The sequence below is a fragment of the Seriola dumerili genome, unplaced genomic scaffold (genome assembly GCF_002260705.1).
Source record: "Seriola dumerili isolate Sdu_G_001 unplaced genomic scaffold, Sdu_1.0 BDQW01012242.1, whole genome shotgun sequence".
Lineage (NCBI taxonomy): Eukaryota > Metazoa > Chordata > Actinopteri > Carangiformes > Carangidae > Seriola > Seriola dumerili.
Window position 1 is genome coordinate 431,030 of NW_019186497.1, and position 19,946 is coordinate 450,975.

Sequence of the window (19,946 nt, forward strand, 5' to 3'; positions counted from 1 at the left end):
ATCTTATATTTCTAAAATCTCTTCTTAAAGTGAAGGTGTTAAGATATAGTTTAAAAGCTTGAAAATAAAAGCATAATTTGCCCAAAAAAGAAGCTAAAAAGAAAATGACAAAATTGTATGAAAATAATGTATTATATTTTGGTTTTGCTATGATGGTACCACATTACTTTAAGTCCACTTATTTAGCATTTATAAGCGGTATACAAATGCTTATTAAATTGCTTATAACACACTATAATGTAATTGTACACATTTATAAGGACCTTTCACATTTTACAGTCTGTCTTTTGTAGCTCTAAACATTCATGATACAGGTATTGGTGTTTTTTATGAAGACAGATGCACAATAACTTCTAAGACTGGGACAAAAACTAAAATCTTATCAATTGAAATTGTGTTTAGACTCCTTTCCCAGGATTTTCATCCTTAAAAGGAGCTGTGTATAAGTGCTGCTATTGATACAAAGCCAACGTTTGCATTAACAGCTGTTTATTTGACAGTCTAAACGAAACGTTGCGAGTTCAGCATCAAACCTTCATTTGTCTTTCCTTCTACTGAAGTTAGCATGCTATCCAGTTAGCCCCAGTCAGACCGGACCATCATGTCACTTTCCGATAGCGAGTCACTGTCTGCACTGAAGAAGTAACGTTGCTCAGAGGGCATATTATTACCCCCTGTATTGTAAATGCAACAATAGGTGAAGCTCTTCGCAACACTGGTAATAAACCGCTGTTGATGCACCTAATGCTTAGGTGTCTAATCCACAGCTCAGGCGGTGGGTGGTGTTACAGAAAAATCACTTTGTTTATCATTCAGCCTGTAGCACAAGTCAGGAAGATGATGAAGAGGCTTGTTTATGCAAAGCACCAGCGTGATTAAATTACTCATTAATCAGCTGCATAATAAACAATAACAGAGCAATTATGACATAATAGTAAGAGGTTTTTAAAATTGATTACTATATATAATAAAAGTTAAGTAGCCTATATTTAGTGAATTATACCAAAACGGAGCTTACATACTGTGCCTGTCTCTTCAAATGATCATCATTACACATTTTTGAGTATTTTTTAATCTAAAATGAATTGAAGCTTGTGAGAATTTCAAAATTACATGTGAGGACTGACATCCCCAGATTAAATCAACTAAAAATACTCCTCTGATAAAAACAGCAAGGAGGAGTCATAAAATCTCTGACCCCATCACATGGTACGTTTGGCGGTCTGGTCCGGCACATGCAGCACGTTTCACAGATTACTGCTGCAGTGCTTGATTCTGAGTCACACACAGCTCCAATATAATGCAAAGTCACTGTGCTCTGATTAATCTGAATATAATCCCTGACGAGCCATTCAGTCTCAACTCTGCAGTTGGTGGGAGGACGCCGACTGAGTTTACTGTGTGTCCATGACTGAGATCAGATTACATGTTTTTGCTTTTGTTTTTTTCTTAGTGGGGGAACATGTATCCTGTCCGCCCACAAGACTGTTGGACACCCTCTTTAGCAGACATGTAAATACAATAAAGCATGTCCTCTTCCCTCCTACCCCTCATTACTGTCCCTTCATCAGTAAAATTAGGCATTAGACTGAGGGCCTGATGCTACAGCTGCATGAAAGCACAGCTTCCCCTCGTCTTTTTTTCCCAACATCCTCCTCTTCTCTCCCCTTAACTCCATTAAGCCCTCCTCTCATCTCTTCCTGCTCTCTGCTATACACTTTATTCCCGCTCTCCATCATCTTTCCTCTGCTTCCTTCCTTTCCTGTTATATGCTTTCATTCTATTTTGCTCAACTATTTTTTAAGCCATGCTTGCTGTGCCTGATTAAGGATGTCATTCATGTCAATGTCGGTCTAACAGACTGATTTGTGACCAGATACCTTCACAGTTACATTCCCATCAGCCTCAGCTATATTGTGTGCTTACTGCTATTTTGCACTGATTGAAACACTGATGATATACAAGCAGAACTATAATATTAGTTCATGCCTAAATCTTCAGAGACAAGACTTAACAGCACACAGGGATCCTTATGGTTCTGTGAGGCTGTACTTGGGCACAAAAGTGCTTTGAGCTAAATGCTAATGTCGGCTTGTAAACATGCTGACAATGAAAATGCTAACACACTAAATTTATGCAGGTTTGTTCTCCTCTCAGTTTGTTGTGTTAGCATGCTAGCATTTGCTCTAAACACAAAGCACATCTGAGTCTGATGGGAATGTCACATTTTTGCAGGTATAAATTGATATTTCAACCTGATGATCACCAAAGTGATTACAATTCATCCTGAGGCGGACATGAATACATGTACTAAATTTAACACCAATTCATCCAATAGTTGTTGAAACATTTCACTCAATAACAACAAATCTCAACCTGCTGGTAGCGCAAGAGCAAAAATCAAGGGCTCAACAAAGTCATTAGGATTCATCCACTGGGGATCTTGAATATCTGTACAAATTCCATGGCAATCCATCTGATAATATTTTTGGTGGGCCAACTGACCGACCGTCATTAGCATCCATGGAGCCAAGACTAATGATGATAACTTTTCTGTTTACACCACCGCCACACAAATAGACTGCATAGTACTGCCACACACACACACATCTCTAAATACTTCCATGCTCTCAACAAGGCACACCCCTGTGAAATGAGTTGCAAAAGACCTTTATTTTGACACCACCCTCTGGCCAGTTATTACATCATTACTGCTACCAAAACAACTTTTGTCCATCTAACACTTTGATTGTCACACAATTGCATTATTAATTGCTCTACAATCAGCATTACGGCTCAGTTCTTTTCTTGTCTTGTTTAGTATGATGTGTTACAACTATATAACTTCATTAATACAAAAACGTTTTTCTGTTTCAAACCTTGCCCTGAAACACGATTGTGTTGTGTGACTTGTTTCATGACCTCAGTCTGATCATTGACCTTTAATCCTGTGTTTATGCACTACACATGACAGACAATACCTTGTACAAGGTCTCTGGGGCTGTAAACACATCCATATCGGCAAATGATGCTGCATTGCCCTTCATTATATCCACACCATGTCTGCAGCTATAACAAAAGCCAATAACCAACGCGGTCCATGGGTTTTGAGGAGCGTGTACTGCAGGCTTCTGGGTTATAGATTTGGGTAATAATGAAGTGACCTAAATGTCCCTGAAGTCGAGGTAGGTGTGTGTGTATGTGTGTGTATAGAGGTAAAGAAAAACCTAATATATTATTTTGTTGTGCAATATTGCTGAATTTCAGTTACTTCAAGTCATACTGATGGTCAATATCTTTAAAAGCATATTTTAAAGGGAAAATGAAAACAAAAGGGCCAACCCTAGTTTTCCATTAATCATGTTTGATAAGGCAAACCTTTTCCTAATGCTTAATAACAGGTTCAGAGAATTCCCCTTTTCAAGCCTCAAGCCATCGCCCGTCTCTCCTGCAGTGGTTGATGCCCAGAATATATAATATACCAGTCCTGAATAAAACATCAACCATGGCCTGAATACTGATGCTGAGAGAGGGAGGATGAAAAGAAGGGAGAGGAAAAGAGAAGAGAGAAACCAGGGTCAGCAATGAACAGCAGCTTACTTTCCAAAGACAAAACAAAAAACCTCAAGTGACTGTCACTGTCAGAAAAGGAATGAATAAATCTGCAGCAACACCATGCACCAAAGTTTTTCATCACTCAGCACATCCTTCTTCTTTGACAGATATGAAACTGGCTAAAAATCATTCATTCAGATTTTTTTTTTTTTTCTGGATGAGAACATTTAATGAGTTTACCCCTCTCCAGTGCTCTTATTCAAAAAAAAAAATTCAAAATGTGCCGACAGCATCTAACCACAGGACAAGCTAAGAATAGGACTGGTACAGCCCGTGTCCGTCTGCTATTAACCTCCAGAACAAAGCTGACGTCAGAACACTGAGGACTCCACAGTCCAGTTTTCAACCCTCTGGCAACTGCATGTGCACTCCTGTAAAAAGTGATACCGCTGACTGTTTATTCAAAGTTCTTCCTCTTCCATTCAATAGTTTCACTAAGTTGATGGGATTTATTGAGCTATACAGAATGTCAGACTTGTCATTGTCTTGTTTCTGGCTACACATTTCTATTGCAATGTGTAGTAGCACCTCTGGAGGTGGTGAGTCATGTTTTTCACATGATCAGGAGTCAACAGACAAAAACTCATTGTTGTAATGTTGGATGAGGATTAATGCACTGTCAGGGAAATGAATGGGAATATTTGTTGGAGGTGAGGCAATGGAGGTGACATTTTACACTTCACTAGTCAAAAAACTGTCACTGCTGGCTTAATAAATAGAGAAACATGTCTGAGAACCAGTGAAAGATTTCCCTGTTTGAAAACTTTAGGAAGTGAGCAGCCTTCAGCAGCCAGGAACAAATATCTGAGAAAGTTTTGCTGTTTGCACTTGTCAAAGGGCTCAAGGAAATTTATGCCTGTTTAGCAAGACCAAGCAAAGGACAGCAGAGCAGCCAGGGAAAAGGTCTCCTGATGGAGACATTTCTGATAAAGGGCTCTACTGTGGGAAGTAAAAACTCTTTTTTTAAGCTGGAAGGCGAATGACAAGCAAGTGATGAGTGAAGAGAAGAGTAATAGCGGCAGTGTAAGGGAAGGAAATAAATCCAGATAAAAGGATGGGAGGTACATTGCTGCAGGTTCTGTACTGCTGGACTCGATCCAGTGCAGCATCACTTTTGCTGCATTGCTGATCCAAACTTGGCAAAAGCTGGATGCACTGGGTTGCCTGGGACAAGAACATTCAATTCTTAGGAGACTACTTCAACACTGTGTCTTTGTCCTCTGACTCATGAGCACATGGCAGACATGAAGCATGAGGTCTGCAGCTGATACTCAGCCCACTATCCCTAGGAACTATATTGGATGATTCCGTACATCATGATTTCCATCTAATGCCAAGTTTCAGTGCCAATGCAGGAAAAAGTGTGCCACATGTGTGGTGAGGTGGGGATAGTAAAGGTGTCGGGGTCAGAATGGTGGATGTGTATAGCACAATTGACTTTCATGCAGGAGGGTGGAGTCTGTGTCCCATCACAGTTATTATAAACATAATATTTTCTAATCAATACTAAAACTTTTGTAGAAAGCAAGAAATTTTAAAAATGTTGTCATTGAACATAATTTGATTGTCTACTGAATCATCTGATATTGATGTTCTTGTCCGGCAATAGGGTAGTTACTGTATACTACAAACACAACTACATACTTGACCAGGATGACTGACACACTTCACAGACATCACCCAGTAATACTTTTGTTTATCATTCATTGTAGTAAACTATATATTTTTTGGTTTTGGTCTCTTGGTTGGACAAAACAAGTAGATGACCCCTTTGGCACATTTTTGATAGGCATTTTTAATCTTTTTCTGACAACATTTTATAGACGATTAGATGATTAATTGAGGAACTAATGGCCAGATTAACTGATAAAGAAAACAGTTGTTGTAGCCATTCCCAGAATTGTTAATTAAAAAAAGAGATAAAAAAAAATAAGATAGACTGGCTTTGTACCAAGGTCCACTGACAAAATTCTGCCTGGTGGAAATTTCTCCTAAGCTTGAAAGTAAATCCCTGCAGATCGACTGTTCTCCAACGTTTGACCTGGCTCAGTCCCTCCTCCTGCTCACGCCTTCAGTATCTCTTGGCTGAATTCTTCCTATATCTCTCTGCCACTCCCTACCTGCTCAAGGGTGCTTTCCATCTCCCTCTCTTCCCCCGTTTCTTGTCTGCTCTTATCTCCCTTTCCTTGCTTCACTCTTTTTGTCCCTCCCACCCCATCTGTTATCTCCCAGCTGGATCTGTTTTACGCTGCACTGCAGTAGGCCTAGTGAGGATCCAGGCTGGATGAGTCACCCACTCACAATCTGCTGCCCTAAAGCCCTGCAGGCGTCAGCCACATCCAAGGACCCCACTGCTGTCCATGGGCACGCACGGATCTACATCAATGCACACTCACATGCACGCTTGCACACTGCATACCCTTTTCTAAGGAAAGCAATGCTGAACATGCCTGAATGTGCACACATACATAAAGAATTACATTTAAATGGACCAAGAAAAAAAAGTCCCTGATACTCAATTATTTGCCTTTAAGCTACAAAATGAAATGAGACGGTTTTCAGTTGACAAATCGAAATGCTACACATAATACAATGAGGGTAAGACGTGTAGCACTGGCATTAGTATTCAGCACACACACTGGGAAACCTCTTGTCGAACCAAGGCTGACTACAAAATAAAGGATTACTGCTCTATTATCCGCTGTAAGAAATATACCCTGCCCAAATTTCATCGCTGGTTCTTGATTCTACAATGCCTAACACTGCACAGACAGATGTGGATTCCAACAATCACACATGTTACATGCAGTGCAATGCAGTACATGCAGTGGCTACAGATTTGTTTCCATTACAGGCCACAACTGACATAGACCTCATGAGACCTCATGCAGCTCGTACAGCTGTTCCTCAAAGCTGTCTTGGCTGTGTTTTCCAGCTTTTCTCAGTAACATGTTAAAACGGCTGAAGAGCTCATTTCCAAAAGATAATGGGTGATGTTGCTACCTGGAATTCACCATGTGATATGTCTCATAATAACATCACACCTTATGAAATTCTTGTGGAAAGTAGACTAATTTGCACCTACTTAAGAATAATAGGCTGTCTCCAGGATCCAAAGTGCAATTGTGATGTAAAGTAGGACTAAAATCACATGGACAAAAAGCTCTCCCATAGTTATGAATTTAACAGTGCTTAAAGATGCAACTATCTCTTAGTGTCTCTAACCTGACATTAACAAAAAACAAAAAACAAACTAAAGGTGCTTTAGACGCAGTACATTTATACATGACTTAAATCCAGAACCAGCTGAACTTGGGAGGAAACTTGTCAGCCTCTTTCTGACATTGACAAGACGCAAAACAACCATTTATCTGGAAAAGCTGCGAGCCCCAAACCCCCAAAGACTGTTCTTTTTGTTGCCTCTCTCTCACTCACGCTGGCACACTTTCTCAAGCTTTCTTGCCATCCCTTTCATCTAGTCTCTCTCTACTGCAGCTTCTATTTAATGAACACATTTTTGTCTTCCTGCTGGCAGCACACGCTCACTCGATTGAGATGAAACCTGCTCTCTGCAGCCTTAAGATAAATAAAAAACTGGTATTTAAACTTGGGTTTGATTAAAATATAACGGCGAGAAGTGACTGTTGCACTACACAGTTTGCCTACTTTTCTGAACCATTAGTTGAGTAGATATTACAGTCATCATACAAACCATTTCTAAGTACAGAGTATACAGAGTTATATCACTTTATTACATAGTCCACAGTGAAAGTGAGTAATGGATTTCTTGGTTAATAAGCAAATACATTTTTGAAAAAACAATTTCTAGTGGACCTACTGGGTTTTACCCTTCATGCCCTGTGCTTCCATTCTTTTTAAAATGGCCCCCGTTATTAATGCACCACTCTGAGCCCCAGTGTCCTTGAGTGAGTGAGTGAGTGAGTGAGAGAGAGAGAGAGAGAGAGAGAGAAAGAGAGAGGGGGAGAGAGAGAGAGAGAGAGAGAGAAAGAGAGAGAGGGAGAGAGAGAGAGAGAGAGAGAGAGAAAGAGAGATGTCTTCTGTCAGAGAAAAGTGTGATTGTGTGAAATAAATAACCCAGTGATGTATGTAAGAAGGTGAAACTGAGGTTGTGTGAGCATGTGTGTGAGCATGTGTGTGCGGATCTCATAAAATCCCAATCACTTCATGGCATTCTGTCTTTTATGAGCCGTTTCTCTCAGCAGAGTCCATAAAGTCTAAAATGAAGAAATGCTGTGAGCCTCCATGCATAAGACTGAGGATTTTCTGTCTCTCACAAAGCAGCTGATGAACACTTAACTTCAGACAAAGCTGGACTGCTAATTAGCAATTAGTGACGCATAGGGCTATAAGGTCAATGCAGCGTTTTAGGATTTGCAATCTGTTCCAATTTGCATATAAACCAGTCCGATGCCATTGTGGTTGCATTTGTTTTTTTTCAACTTGATATCTTACATCATTATAGACATTAAGACTAAGAGGCCTTGTCCTGCTGTCCTGAGTGGTAGATAATATATTTCATGAAACAATATGAATTTCATCAGAGACTTTGCCATAATGACTATGCTAAGATAACTGTTCCTTTAATATCTGCGTAATGTTGCAAATCAATGAACATTAACTGTTCGCATCTGATATGATAGAGGGTTTTATCTAGGGCATCTAACCATTATTTTCATTACTGATGAATCTGAAGACCATTTCGTCGTTTAATTGATTGATCTGTAACATGTCAGGAAATTGTGAGAAATGCCCATCACCTTTTCTCAGAGTCCTTGTTAACATCATCATCATGTCTTGTTTTGGCCAAGCTACAGTCCAGAACTCAAAGATATTCAATTTACAACAGAAACAGAGAAAATTCTCACACTGCAGGAGCTGCAACAAGAACATTTTTGGCTTTTTGCTTTTTTTTGCTTAAATCAATAACTGCAGCTTTTCTGTCAATCTGCTAATTGATTAATTGACTTATTATTGCAGCTTTAATTTTATACATGTTGGCCCTTGCTAACTGCATTAATTTATGACAATGAGAAAAGAGGCAATGATTGTACATCTTGTGTAAAATAAGTGGTGTGAATGCAGATATCCATTCTGTCAAATCACTATCCGATTCTTTTAAATCCCTGGTCTCAACCCTTAATCTCCTGACCTCCTCTTCTTGTGTTGGGTGGGGGCTCTTGCCAAAGTATGGTTTGGCAATGTGTCTGTGTGTCTATATATGTGTGTGCAAGTGGCCAGATTGCTGGGTCACTGCCTATGTGAGTCTGGGCCTGGATTACAGGACTGTGGCACAGGAACAGAGGGGTTGAGAGGAGCCTTCTGCCACTGGGAGTCTGGGGAAGAAGAAGAAATGTGTGTGTGTGTGTGTGTGTGTGTGTGTGTGTGTTTAAACAGGGGTAGGGGGTGTAATGTTGAGGAACAGACAGCAGGAAACCACAGAGATAGCTAACTCTGAGCCTAGAGCTGGCTGAATCACATTGGGAATAAAACTGAGTAATGAAGACGGTGCTGTGTAAAGATGGTGACGTATTTTCACACTTGACTACATCTCTTTGTGCGCATGCACACACACACACACACATATATATAAATGTTAATATGTACCCCCACCTCACACACACAAAGATACATTTAAGGCAGTAGAGAAATCTACTACAGGGAGAGAGATGGCTCTGCTAATGAGTGACAATAGACTCATCACACAGAATTAACACAATCTGTGCAGCCATCTAATGCCCTGTGTGGACTGCAGTCTACTTCCAATCTGATCAAACCAGCTCCTGATTAAAACTGAGAAGTGTCTTAACAGCAGAACGCGAGCATTTCCAGTGCTTTTTCTTTTTGTGTAATCCATGAATATGATGCTACTCCTAGGTATGTTTTATGTTTTATTTGTGATCTGCTGACATTCAAAAACATGCACTGGAAATGTAATCACAACGTTCTTGTATCTGGCTTTAATCATCTCCACAAGCCTCTCAAATGTCATTGTGACATTAACAACAATATAAATGACAAATGAGTGAATGTAAACGAGTAATTGCAGCATAAATCAACTAAAATACAATACTAGCCTCTGTTGTATCACCATATTGGGTCCCGGTTATTTTGACCTTGCAAATCGCTACTTATTCTCAGTTTTTCAAGTCTAAAATGAAATTAAGAGAGTTTAATATCTACAGCCAGTGACCTTCAACAGACATGCTATTATTAGTGTCACAATTAAGTCATTACTTTCCCCTATCTCAATTTCTTATAAAGATGAGGAATGGTGCAAAGTGGGGGCTGTAACTAAGGCTAACTGGAGACTGGGTGAACTGGAGAAGAAGTAGGGACATAGGAGCGTGTGTGTGTGTGTGAGTGAGTAAGCCAGGCTCTGGGTGTCCTGCTGTGTGGAGCCTGAGGCTGATTGTCAGTGTTCCTGTGACTCACCCCTAGAAACGGACAACCTCCCTAAGATCCCCTAGAGCTCTCAGCTAGCACCGGAAATAAAAGTCACTCAAAGCCCTGGAGATAGTGGAGAGCTGCAGGGACAGATCTGCCCGTGCCTTTGACCATCAAGATCACATTTAGGATCATTGGTCATCAATGGCCATCACTCTTGTTGGCTCAAAGTTAATGATGGTTAAACTTCCAGTCTAAGCTCTGGGGAATAAAATAGCTGAGAAACTGAAATGGGTGGGATGAAGAAGGAAGAAGGAAGAAAGAAGAAAACCTTGAACTGAATATTTTCATATGCACTGTGCTCACATCTGACATTAAGAGATGATTCAGCATTAGGTGGGGAGGGCGTTATTTCATTCATCACTTGTGTCCCGCAATTGGCGATGAGTGCATTTAGAGGGCGCCGAGGTCATGGCGTGCCGCTGCTGGTAGGAGCGGATTTCCGCCAAGGCGCACTTAATGATTGCATAACACGGTGCGTGTTGGAGTTCCCACTGTGGTTGGTCGAAAGAAACACCGAATTAAACCGTGCTTCATATAGGGCTACAGCTTGCGGCTGCCATGAGCTGCAGCTCTGCTGGTTCGGAATGTCATCTGAAGGGTACTGAGAGGAACTGACGTCCCCGACATTACTGTCATCACATTGTTGTGCCATCTGCCTCCCAGACGGCCACACAGAAACATGGCATTGAGTGCGGCCAGTCATCTCGTGTTTTCCCTTCATGCATCAAATAACCGCAGAATATTGAAACGGAGGCTGCATAGTAAAGCATGAGTAATAAATTATTCTATTGGTGCAATGCTGCATCACGCCACTCTTTACAGTGGAGTGCGTTTCAGCACCAGGACAGCAATGTGCATCTGAATTAGAGGTTATACTACCTACTACATATGAGTGCAGCAGCAGGAGTTCATTTAAAAACAATAAGAGTCAAACACCACTCCGCCACTTTCAAACAACGTAACACTTTAGCATGAAGATCTAGTGAGACCTGGTGAGACCAGGACGTCGCCTCCTCTTACCTGAGTGGCTTTGTGGAATTGCTTCTTCAGCCCCGCTACAGACATGGTGGCTACACGGTGGTTATAGCTGTTATGATAAACTGCAGTTGTGTGAGGAGGAAATCTCGGTCCTAACTGTATCTGGTGATGCTCTTTGCAGCCGTGGCTATTACCCCTGTCTACGTTTGTCTTCACCAGAGGGATCTCCTGTGAGAAAGGGGCTGACTAAAGCCTCGATCAGGCTATTGGATGTCAAACCCACACGCGTCCAAAACGGCGCTGACGTCGGAGCCAGCTCCTTTTAAAGCGGCCGCCTCCTCGCTAAGGCTGGACTGGACACTCTAAAAGGAGGCTGAGGTATTTCTAATCTAAGCTCGTTTAGTAGAAGGACGAGGACGACAGTCTGCGGGAAGAACGAACCGGGGGACGGCGGCATAAAATTAGTTCTACAATAAATTGAGCTTTAAGCTGACATCGAGATGAAGCGATACCGAGAAAAAAACAACATTACCTTGCTTTAATCTCAAGGTTAGAAACCCGCAAACTGTGATTTAGTTTGCCGGTCCTTTGACGTGATGGCTGCGCACTGTCTCCAAGATATCTATGGGCTATAAATTTCTGGTGGATTAAAGAGAAATAAATAAATGAATAAATGAAGAAATAATAAATAAGTAAAGGCTGCAAAAACACTTGTGTGCCAAATTAGTTTTGTTACTTGACCTCAAAATGATACTTAATAACCTGTAGACAAGCAGAAGAGCTTCAGTAGTGCGCTAACGTCTTCAGCACCATGGACAGCGACCATCAACCAGGAGACTCAAGCCCCACTACGATCTAACTAACTAACTAACTAACTAACTAACTAACTAACTAACTAACTAACTAACTAACTAACTAACTAACGTCCTATTCTATCAGTGAAATAGGCACTGTATTTATTTAATTATTCTTCAATAACTGTATGTATGCCTTGATCCTGGAAACAGCAGCTGATTATTTCCCTAAACACTTCAACTTCAATACAGATTTTATGGACCTTGTGAAGACATTTTTTTGTCAACTGTATTTCTGTCTTTAAATCATGTTGTTTGTTAGTGCTATTTACGTCTCATTGTGTGAAGCTTCAGATAACTTCCCACATTCCGGTGGACAATAAGATTCTCAAGTATGCAAATCAAACGAGGGAATAAGAATCGCTTAAAACATATCAAATTATAAACTCGACCTACTAGTGTCACCAGTCAGACAAAAAAGTCGTAAATTAATTCATACAACCGACTAGTGCGTAACGGTTATGCGTAATGGCACAAAACACTTTGGCACTATAGCTGCTATGCCGCAATATGGGACAGTGTGGACGAGGTTTATGTCCAAGCGAATTAAATTAGATTTTTTAACATTCGCCTATGACCAACAGTGGGATTGTGAGCTTTAAAGTGGGCATTAGCTCTGCACACACGCGCACTGTAACACTGGAACACAAAACAATGCATACAAGGGAATTCGTATTTAGTATTTAAAAGTACATATACATATTTAAACACGAAACTCCAGGAGTAATGCGACCTGTGGTTCTGAATTAAAGCTGAGAAATCCCCAATGTGTCAGCTCAGCCGCTGTCCCTCGACGCCAGATGGTTGGACGATTTTGGTAGGAATACTTGGGCGGGCAGACAGTCAGAGACGCATCCCATATGGCCAATACCACAGCCCTGGAATGAGGAGTGACGATCACAAAATAGACAAATCAAATCCTAAATATGGCCATATCTGTTTCCGTGACCTTATAGGCTACAACAAACCGAGGCGGTATATTTGAGGATGTTTCCATGTAAGAAAGAAACTCTACAGCCAATGACACATCCAACCTTTAGGATATAACTCATTTGTGAAGTGTTATATTTATTTATCTTCAAATATTATCAAAGCCTTTAATACAACTGATCTCTGTTGATCCTGAATCGTAACTGCCAGGTGATGAAAGGCAAACACAAAACGTGCACATAATTAGTAACGACTGTCATTAATGTGTATAATTATGTATACACAGACTGAGTGCAGGGAATGGAAATGTTACTGTATGTTAACTTTCATAATGTAAAAAGCTACGACTGTTCCTGCAGCTGCGGTGTTTTGACTGTTAGACTGTTCTGTGGGGAACCAACCCACACAGTACACAATGCGCAGGTGTATATAACATTAACAGTTAAATACACGTGCATATTTCCTTTGAAAAAAGATTTATCTATTTTACGATTCATTTCTTAGGTCCTGAAGTGCCAGCTCAGTTATCATCATTGTGGTTTATTTAATGAAATATGATAATTAATTTTTTGATAATTAATTTTTTTTCAATTCTCCACTCTTGTAATGATCAAATCCATTACACAGTAGAAAGATTTAAAACAGAGCTACTTAACAATTAATGGATGCATTTGTCGTGTTAGTGGCGCCATCTTCTGGCTAATTTCTGAACACACATTCAGACAGACGGAAAAACAAAACCAGAATTATCTGTCATGGATCTATCTACACCAAGACAACAAAGACAAGATGATGCTTTCAGTTAAATGTCAAAAGGTAATCCTGAAAATGTGCCATTGACAGCAGCTATCAAAATGCAATGGTAATTAGGTCACATACAGTTGATGTATGGGCCACCATGGGCAATAGACCTATAACAAGAATACATTTTTAAGAGTCAAACTTTCAAAACTAAATTTCAATATCCTAAGTCTATAGAATATTTTATGCAAACAGCTATAAAATTTAAAGTTTCGTATGTTATATTATGCAGGCCCATGCACAGTACCTGTCCACAGCCCAGTAAATGTATAATCACAAACTATGATGTTTTGCTACCATCTAGTGGCAAGAAATGATGCACCATTGACGATAAACGTTAAACTGCCATGCAACACACAGTGAGCTGTATTACACAAGTTCCAAGGTGAAAACAGCACACATACAAGTCTATATCAGATGCACTGTAGCAACCTTGCATGTCAAACATTTATTTTGTCTGAGGGGCTCTTACTGGCGAACAGAGAAAGTATGAGTGATGCATCAAACTGGCTGACAGTGACCTGAGTGCAGTTCTTTGCTCAGTTTTCCTGCTCGCTGGCCTCGGCGGGCAGCTCTGATAAAGTACTCGGTCCCACGGCTCAGTGAGCTGTATGTGCGTGTGTGGCCCGAGGTGAGTGTCCATTTGTCTTAACTTGGGAGACGATAAATCTCACCTGTGCTGTACAGACAGATGGAGGCTGAGCTCAAGTGAAATATTATATTGTTGCCATTAACTTTATTACACTGACCACTGGTCTCATCTTTGTCACCAGCACTGACTGAAAGTTGGAGTAGTAGCAGTTTCTGCTTCACATATCAGTAGCATGTTCGTGTACAGAAAGAGGGGGTGATTTTACATGTAATATTTATTTCCAGATATTTTTTTTTGTACTACTTAAGTCTGTGGTAATGACAATTTCTTCTTTCATAATTATAACCTGATTATAGGAATTATTTTAAAGCTTTGCAGGATATGTTGAGTGCCGACACTAGATAAGCTTCATCTAAGACAAAATCTGTTTTCTGTGCCACTCAGACAGACAGATAACCCTCACCTGCAGATCGTCAATAATCAATATCATGAAAATAACTATCAATCTGATTTTCCATCCTCATATGAAAGAGATACTTGAAGTCTCTCACTTGGGATAGCAACTCATGCCCAACCTGAGGGGGCTACCCACCATTTTTCAGCAGAGCGGTGTGGCCTCAGACTTGGAAGTGTTGAATCTCAATTAGACCTGGAGGTCACAGTGTAATGAGGTCTACAGAACTGTATCATTTGCCAAAAGCAGAGATGCAATCCTGAGGTTACAAAACTAAACACTCCTTGCTTCTCAGCTGAGTTTAAAGATTGTGTTAATGTTAAATATAAACAATTTGTGAAGCTCACCATCACCAAGAAAGTGCTTAGTGCAGAGACAGACAGCTCCTCATCTATTTACTGGATGGCAATAGTCATGTCAGCACACACACCTATGGCAAAACCTGTAAGTGACCCCAAGGACTTGATCATAAGATTTGACCAACTTCACAAAACATACAGTATGTAGACTGAATGGTTTAACCTGCCTGACCCCTCTTGTATCTATGAACCAGCTCTCTAGTGAAGATGTTTTCCATGACTAGGACTGCATTTGCATTGCAGTTGGCTGGGTCATCCCTTCCAGTACTGTGGCATAATCTTTCCTGAGAGGGCTGAGCAGTGCGATACCCCAAAGACCGGGGTACACCCTCCCGTACTCTTCTTTTTTTAAAGAGGGTACATCACCCATCTTTGTCAATTAGTAAGCACTCATACTGATCGTTACCTCTGCATGACATCGGTAAGGCATGTGAACTAAGACAGGCCGACAAATCCACAGCTGTCAACATCTGAGAGTGAATCTCATCCACACGTGCCGATGCACACATTTTGATTACCTTAGTGACCTCTACCAGAGAAATGGACAAAACGTCATTTCACCCTTTCAGCTCTGGGCTGCCCACAATGCGCATGTCGTCTGGTTCCTTACATCATCCTTATATTCTCGGTTGAGGGCAACAGTTCTCCTCCGCTGATTATAACAGCAAGGCCTTGCCTTCACTTCCTCAGTCATCTTACAGCTCAGTCTCTTTGTTGCCAAACAAAAATTCTACACTTGGACTCACCATAATGGGTCAAGCCTGAAGCTCATACATTTGCAGCACCTTATATATAGTTATATATTATAGTTCAGGTGGTTTGGGTGACTGATCAGGACGCCTCCCAGTGGAGGTTAGGAGGATAGGGGCAGACACAAAACACTGGGCTTGGGATCGCCTTGGAATCCTTAATTATCTTAATTGCTGTGTTTAATTTTTTACATTACTTTTACAATGGTAGTTTTGCCAAGGAGCACCTGCTTAACTTTCACAGTAAGTTGCATTCATTACCTGTATCTGTAAAACACATGTGAATCACATTTCCCTGCTTATTTCTATTCACCTTTGAGGCAAAAGCCCACAAGAAACTGACTTTACTTTTTGATATCAATTTTTAAAACATTAGCAAATGGTCATGTTTATTTTTCATCATAAATAAAACCCTGAACTACTTGCTGCAATTTTACATGCGAGTAAAATGTGTGTGTGTAGCGGTGCAGATGGAAAATACAGGATGTGCTGTGACAGCAGACCAGGGGTCATTTGTCACACATATGCCAGTCATGTCACTGGAGACAAACAACTAACACTCACCAGACCATGGTCATGTGTTTGTGTGTGTTTCGTAAGGCCTACCAATCCCCACGCCATCCCACTCCACTCAAACATGCTAATGTACCTGTGCTCTGCTCTAATTGGTCCCAGTGATGCTCGCCCTGCTCCACCTGTGTTCATGGGAAGCCTCCAGTCAGTCCTGCAGTCAGGCCCCCGCCACTGTGTGCGAGCGTGCAGCGCTAATATTATGCAAACAAACACTTCTTTGTTGTTTGGCACTTCTTGCACCGACCCGCCACTGTGGAAGAAAGGGAGAAAGTAAGTAAAGGGAAAAGGAGAAAGGCATGAGGGGTGGGTGAGTGTGTGTGTATGTGGAGGGGGTGGTGGTGGTGCTTGAATTCATTAGTGTGATTACCTGAGGTGTGCTACTTTACAGGGGGTAATCTGCCAGCCCGCTTCATACCCTCCAAACTTCAGCCAGTCCGCTAATGAGTGCTTGGAAAAGTTAGTCAAGGTGGAGAGGTGCTTTGAGGAGCTATACACCCCAGACTAAGGTGTTATTATATATGCTGGAGCAGAAAACAAAGGATGGCTGCATTTTTATAATAGCCATGACCAATGAAGACTGTTTCAGCTGTTTGTTTTGATTCTGATTGCACATAGCTAAATGGTACTATGGGTAGTGTGAATGTGCCAATTGATGAACTCAGAACAAAAAAAAAAGAAAAAAAAAACCCTGCTTAAAGCTTGGCACATTACAGTGCACCCAAGTATGACAGTTTGACTGATCTGTGATATTAAGAGCCACATTTTCTACACCATTTGAGACAACATCCCAGATTAGTCATCAGGACACGAGAGGGTTCAGGTAGTCACATTCAAAGAGTCGCTTCTCTCTGAGGTGATGTCGAGGACTGCAGCTTCCCTCCTACGCTCTAAGAAGAGGTGGATTAGAGGCCAGATCAGCCCCTCTCGCCTTCTCCCTCTCTCTTCTTTTTCTCCCCAGGAGCTCAGGCCATGGCTTTAGAGAGACAGCTGCCATGAGCAAGGCTTAGGACAGTCCATGGGGACGGAGAAAGTGAAAGTGTGAGCGTCAAAGAACAACAAAAAGTGCAGGAAGAGCGTGGTCACGATGGGCAAGACAAAGAGGTGAGAAGGAGAAAAATTCAAAAAGGGGAGCCAGAGGATATATATATATATATATATATATATAGATCCTGTAACTTTCCCCTTCCTCTTGCCCTATGCCTCTGCTTTATCACACAGCATCAAAACATAGCTTTAGTCCCCGGAGTGGCTGGCCTTTTTATCTGCTCCCTAGCTTCCCACGGCGGGCCGCATCCACCCATAATCTGCTGCCGTTTCATGTCTGGAGCGCTGTAGAGGAGGATAAGGGACTTGTTCAAGTGAAGATCAATGAGGTTGTATACATAGCATATGTGCATCAGGAGAGTGAGATTCCTTTTTTCTTTTTAAGGTGGCATCTGATCTAATGAAAAAGAACATTATACATGGATGTATTGAGTAGAAATGTCTGAGACCTAAAAGTTTTAACAATAATTATCATTAGGCTCTTGACTTAAATTGAAGCGTGGTGAGATTTGTGTCACACTGTAAACAGCAGCTACCTTTTGTTACTAAACCAGCTCTCTGTGGATCAAACATGAATACACAATGAAAACTGTAAACATGTTGCATTATACATTTGTCAAAAACACATTTGGCTGTATGTCACAAGCACCTTGTTATTTAAGACAGTGCCAAGTGTCTGTGCCTGAAAAATCAAAGCATACTGGTGTATTGGCAGCAATAGCCAGGGTGTGAAACTGTGTCAGTGAAGTAAGGGAAATCACCAGAGGCTGTTTTCTATTCCTTCCACAGCTGGCTGACAAGATCTGCAAGGACTAATTGTGCATCAGTTGGCGGCTGCAGAAATTCTCGGTTTGTGCTTTGAATGTTCTTTGTACTGTGGGCTACTCGTCTTCCCACCCAAGTGGCACGCACTCACACCAGACTGAGGGAACTTAAAAGTGCAACAGAAAAGCCTTGGGACACACAAAACACAAACACACACACAAATACAAATCATCGATCGACCCCAAAGTCAACCAGTGACCCTGACCTCCTCTACCCCTCCAGGAACAATCTCCTGCAGGAATCTGTAGAAAGAAAAAAAAAAATACAGGAAAGTTGGATTTAAAAAGATGTTAGAGAGAGAGAGAGAAAGAAAGAGAGAGAGAGAGAGAGAGAGAGAGTGAGACATAATAAAGACACTGAACAAAATGACACTGAGTTGATTGTGTTGGAATGAATAAAAGGGGAAGGGAGAAAAACTTTGCATTTGGAACTGCTGATCAAAGTAATTCCCACAGGAAACCTCTCTTAATGAGAGCTGTACAAGGAAAGAAGGGTGGAAGACAAGGAGAGAGTGAAAGAGAAGAAAAGAGGGGTATGGCATGCCATTCCTACACAGGAAAAAAAGGAGATGAATCATACAGCACCTAGTGGAAGACATGGGTGTGTGTGTGTTTGGGGGGGGGTGGCTGTGTGAAGGGTGTTTTCAAGATCGTTTTAACGTCTTCACTGAGGGAGCGTCAGAGGCAAGGCCAGGTTAATTAAACCCAAGGGAGTACCAGCTGAGGGGGCCCGCATTTGAATATGTCACAGAAATAGCACGAGTGTGTCAGCCGAAGCCGGATGGCGGGTCTCGGCGAGCAAACATGTTGACTATGCATTACACACTAAAAGGAAGAGAGAGAAATACAGACAGTCAGACAGCAAGGGGTGGGGGCTCCGAGATAATTTGCGTGGCATCGATGCTGTGCTCTTTTATACCCACTGCGCCACCGGATTTCTCTGAGTTATTAATGTTTGTCATTAGCTGCAATACGCTGGAGGACAGTGACTCGGAAAAAAAAAACTGCAGAAATTTATATGGGACAAATATTGACAATAGCTGGCTCCTGGGTATTGGAGAAGAAGAAAAGATGCAAACTATGTTAATGAATGGTAATTAACCACCAGGGTTTGTCTCTCCTGGATCCCAGCTAAATTGGTCCCCGAGTTGCAGCTAGAGACAGTCCTGGCCTAATCCTTTATTATAAAAAGATAAAGGAAAACGACATCATTAGCATATATTTGAGAAGGGAGGGGGGATTAAAAAGTGGAATTATTTCTTTTTAATTCCTGAACGGAGGATTCTTCACACTATTGTTAATTATACATAATAAAAAGAAAGGGGGAAAGTGGTAAAGAGAAAAACAAAAGCTAGGAGAGGTAAAGAAAGGAGCAAAAAAAATAAGGGATGATTTTAAGGGAGGAGTGTGAGGTCTCTTGTGTAGGAAGCCAACTCAAGGACAGAGGAGACCAGGATCATGGTTTAATATTCAAAATGAATAATAAGAGAGGGAGGAAAAGGGAAACAGATAAAAGGGGTTGGAGGTAGATATGTCAAGGATGGACCCACTCCTCTAATACACCCCTGTGCTGCGCTGTGCTGTGTGTGTGCTCATGTGGACCCTTGTTAATGATGTCAACAGCAGGGGTCACTTGTTACAGACAGGAACCATGCCAACAGTCAGCTGCCAATCATGAGAGAGGTGTGAGAACCCTGCTGTTCAC

The 19,946-nt window shown here is 41.3% G+C and overlaps 1 protein-coding gene across 4 annotated transcripts in view; it reads right to left on the bottom strand.

The window, feature by feature from the left end:
• LOC111240114 (endophilin-A1-like) overlaps positions 1 to 11,333 on the bottom strand; it is a 36,024-nt gene extending 24,691 nt beyond the window's left edge. For 2 of the 4 annotated variants that reach the window (XM_022770094.1, XM_022770093.1), the window contains exon 1: positions 11,104 to 11,333. In XM_022770094.1, the coding sequence (XP_022625815.1) occupies positions 11,104 to 11,148 (45 nt within the window). In that variant the 5' untranslated portion in view covers positions 11,149 to 11,333. The remainder of the gene's footprint in view (positions 1 to 11,103) is intronic. The other 2 variants (XM_022770095.1, XM_022770092.1) reach the window with 1 other exon arrangement.
• Between the last annotated feature and the right edge of the window lie 8,613 nt (positions 11,334 to 19,946).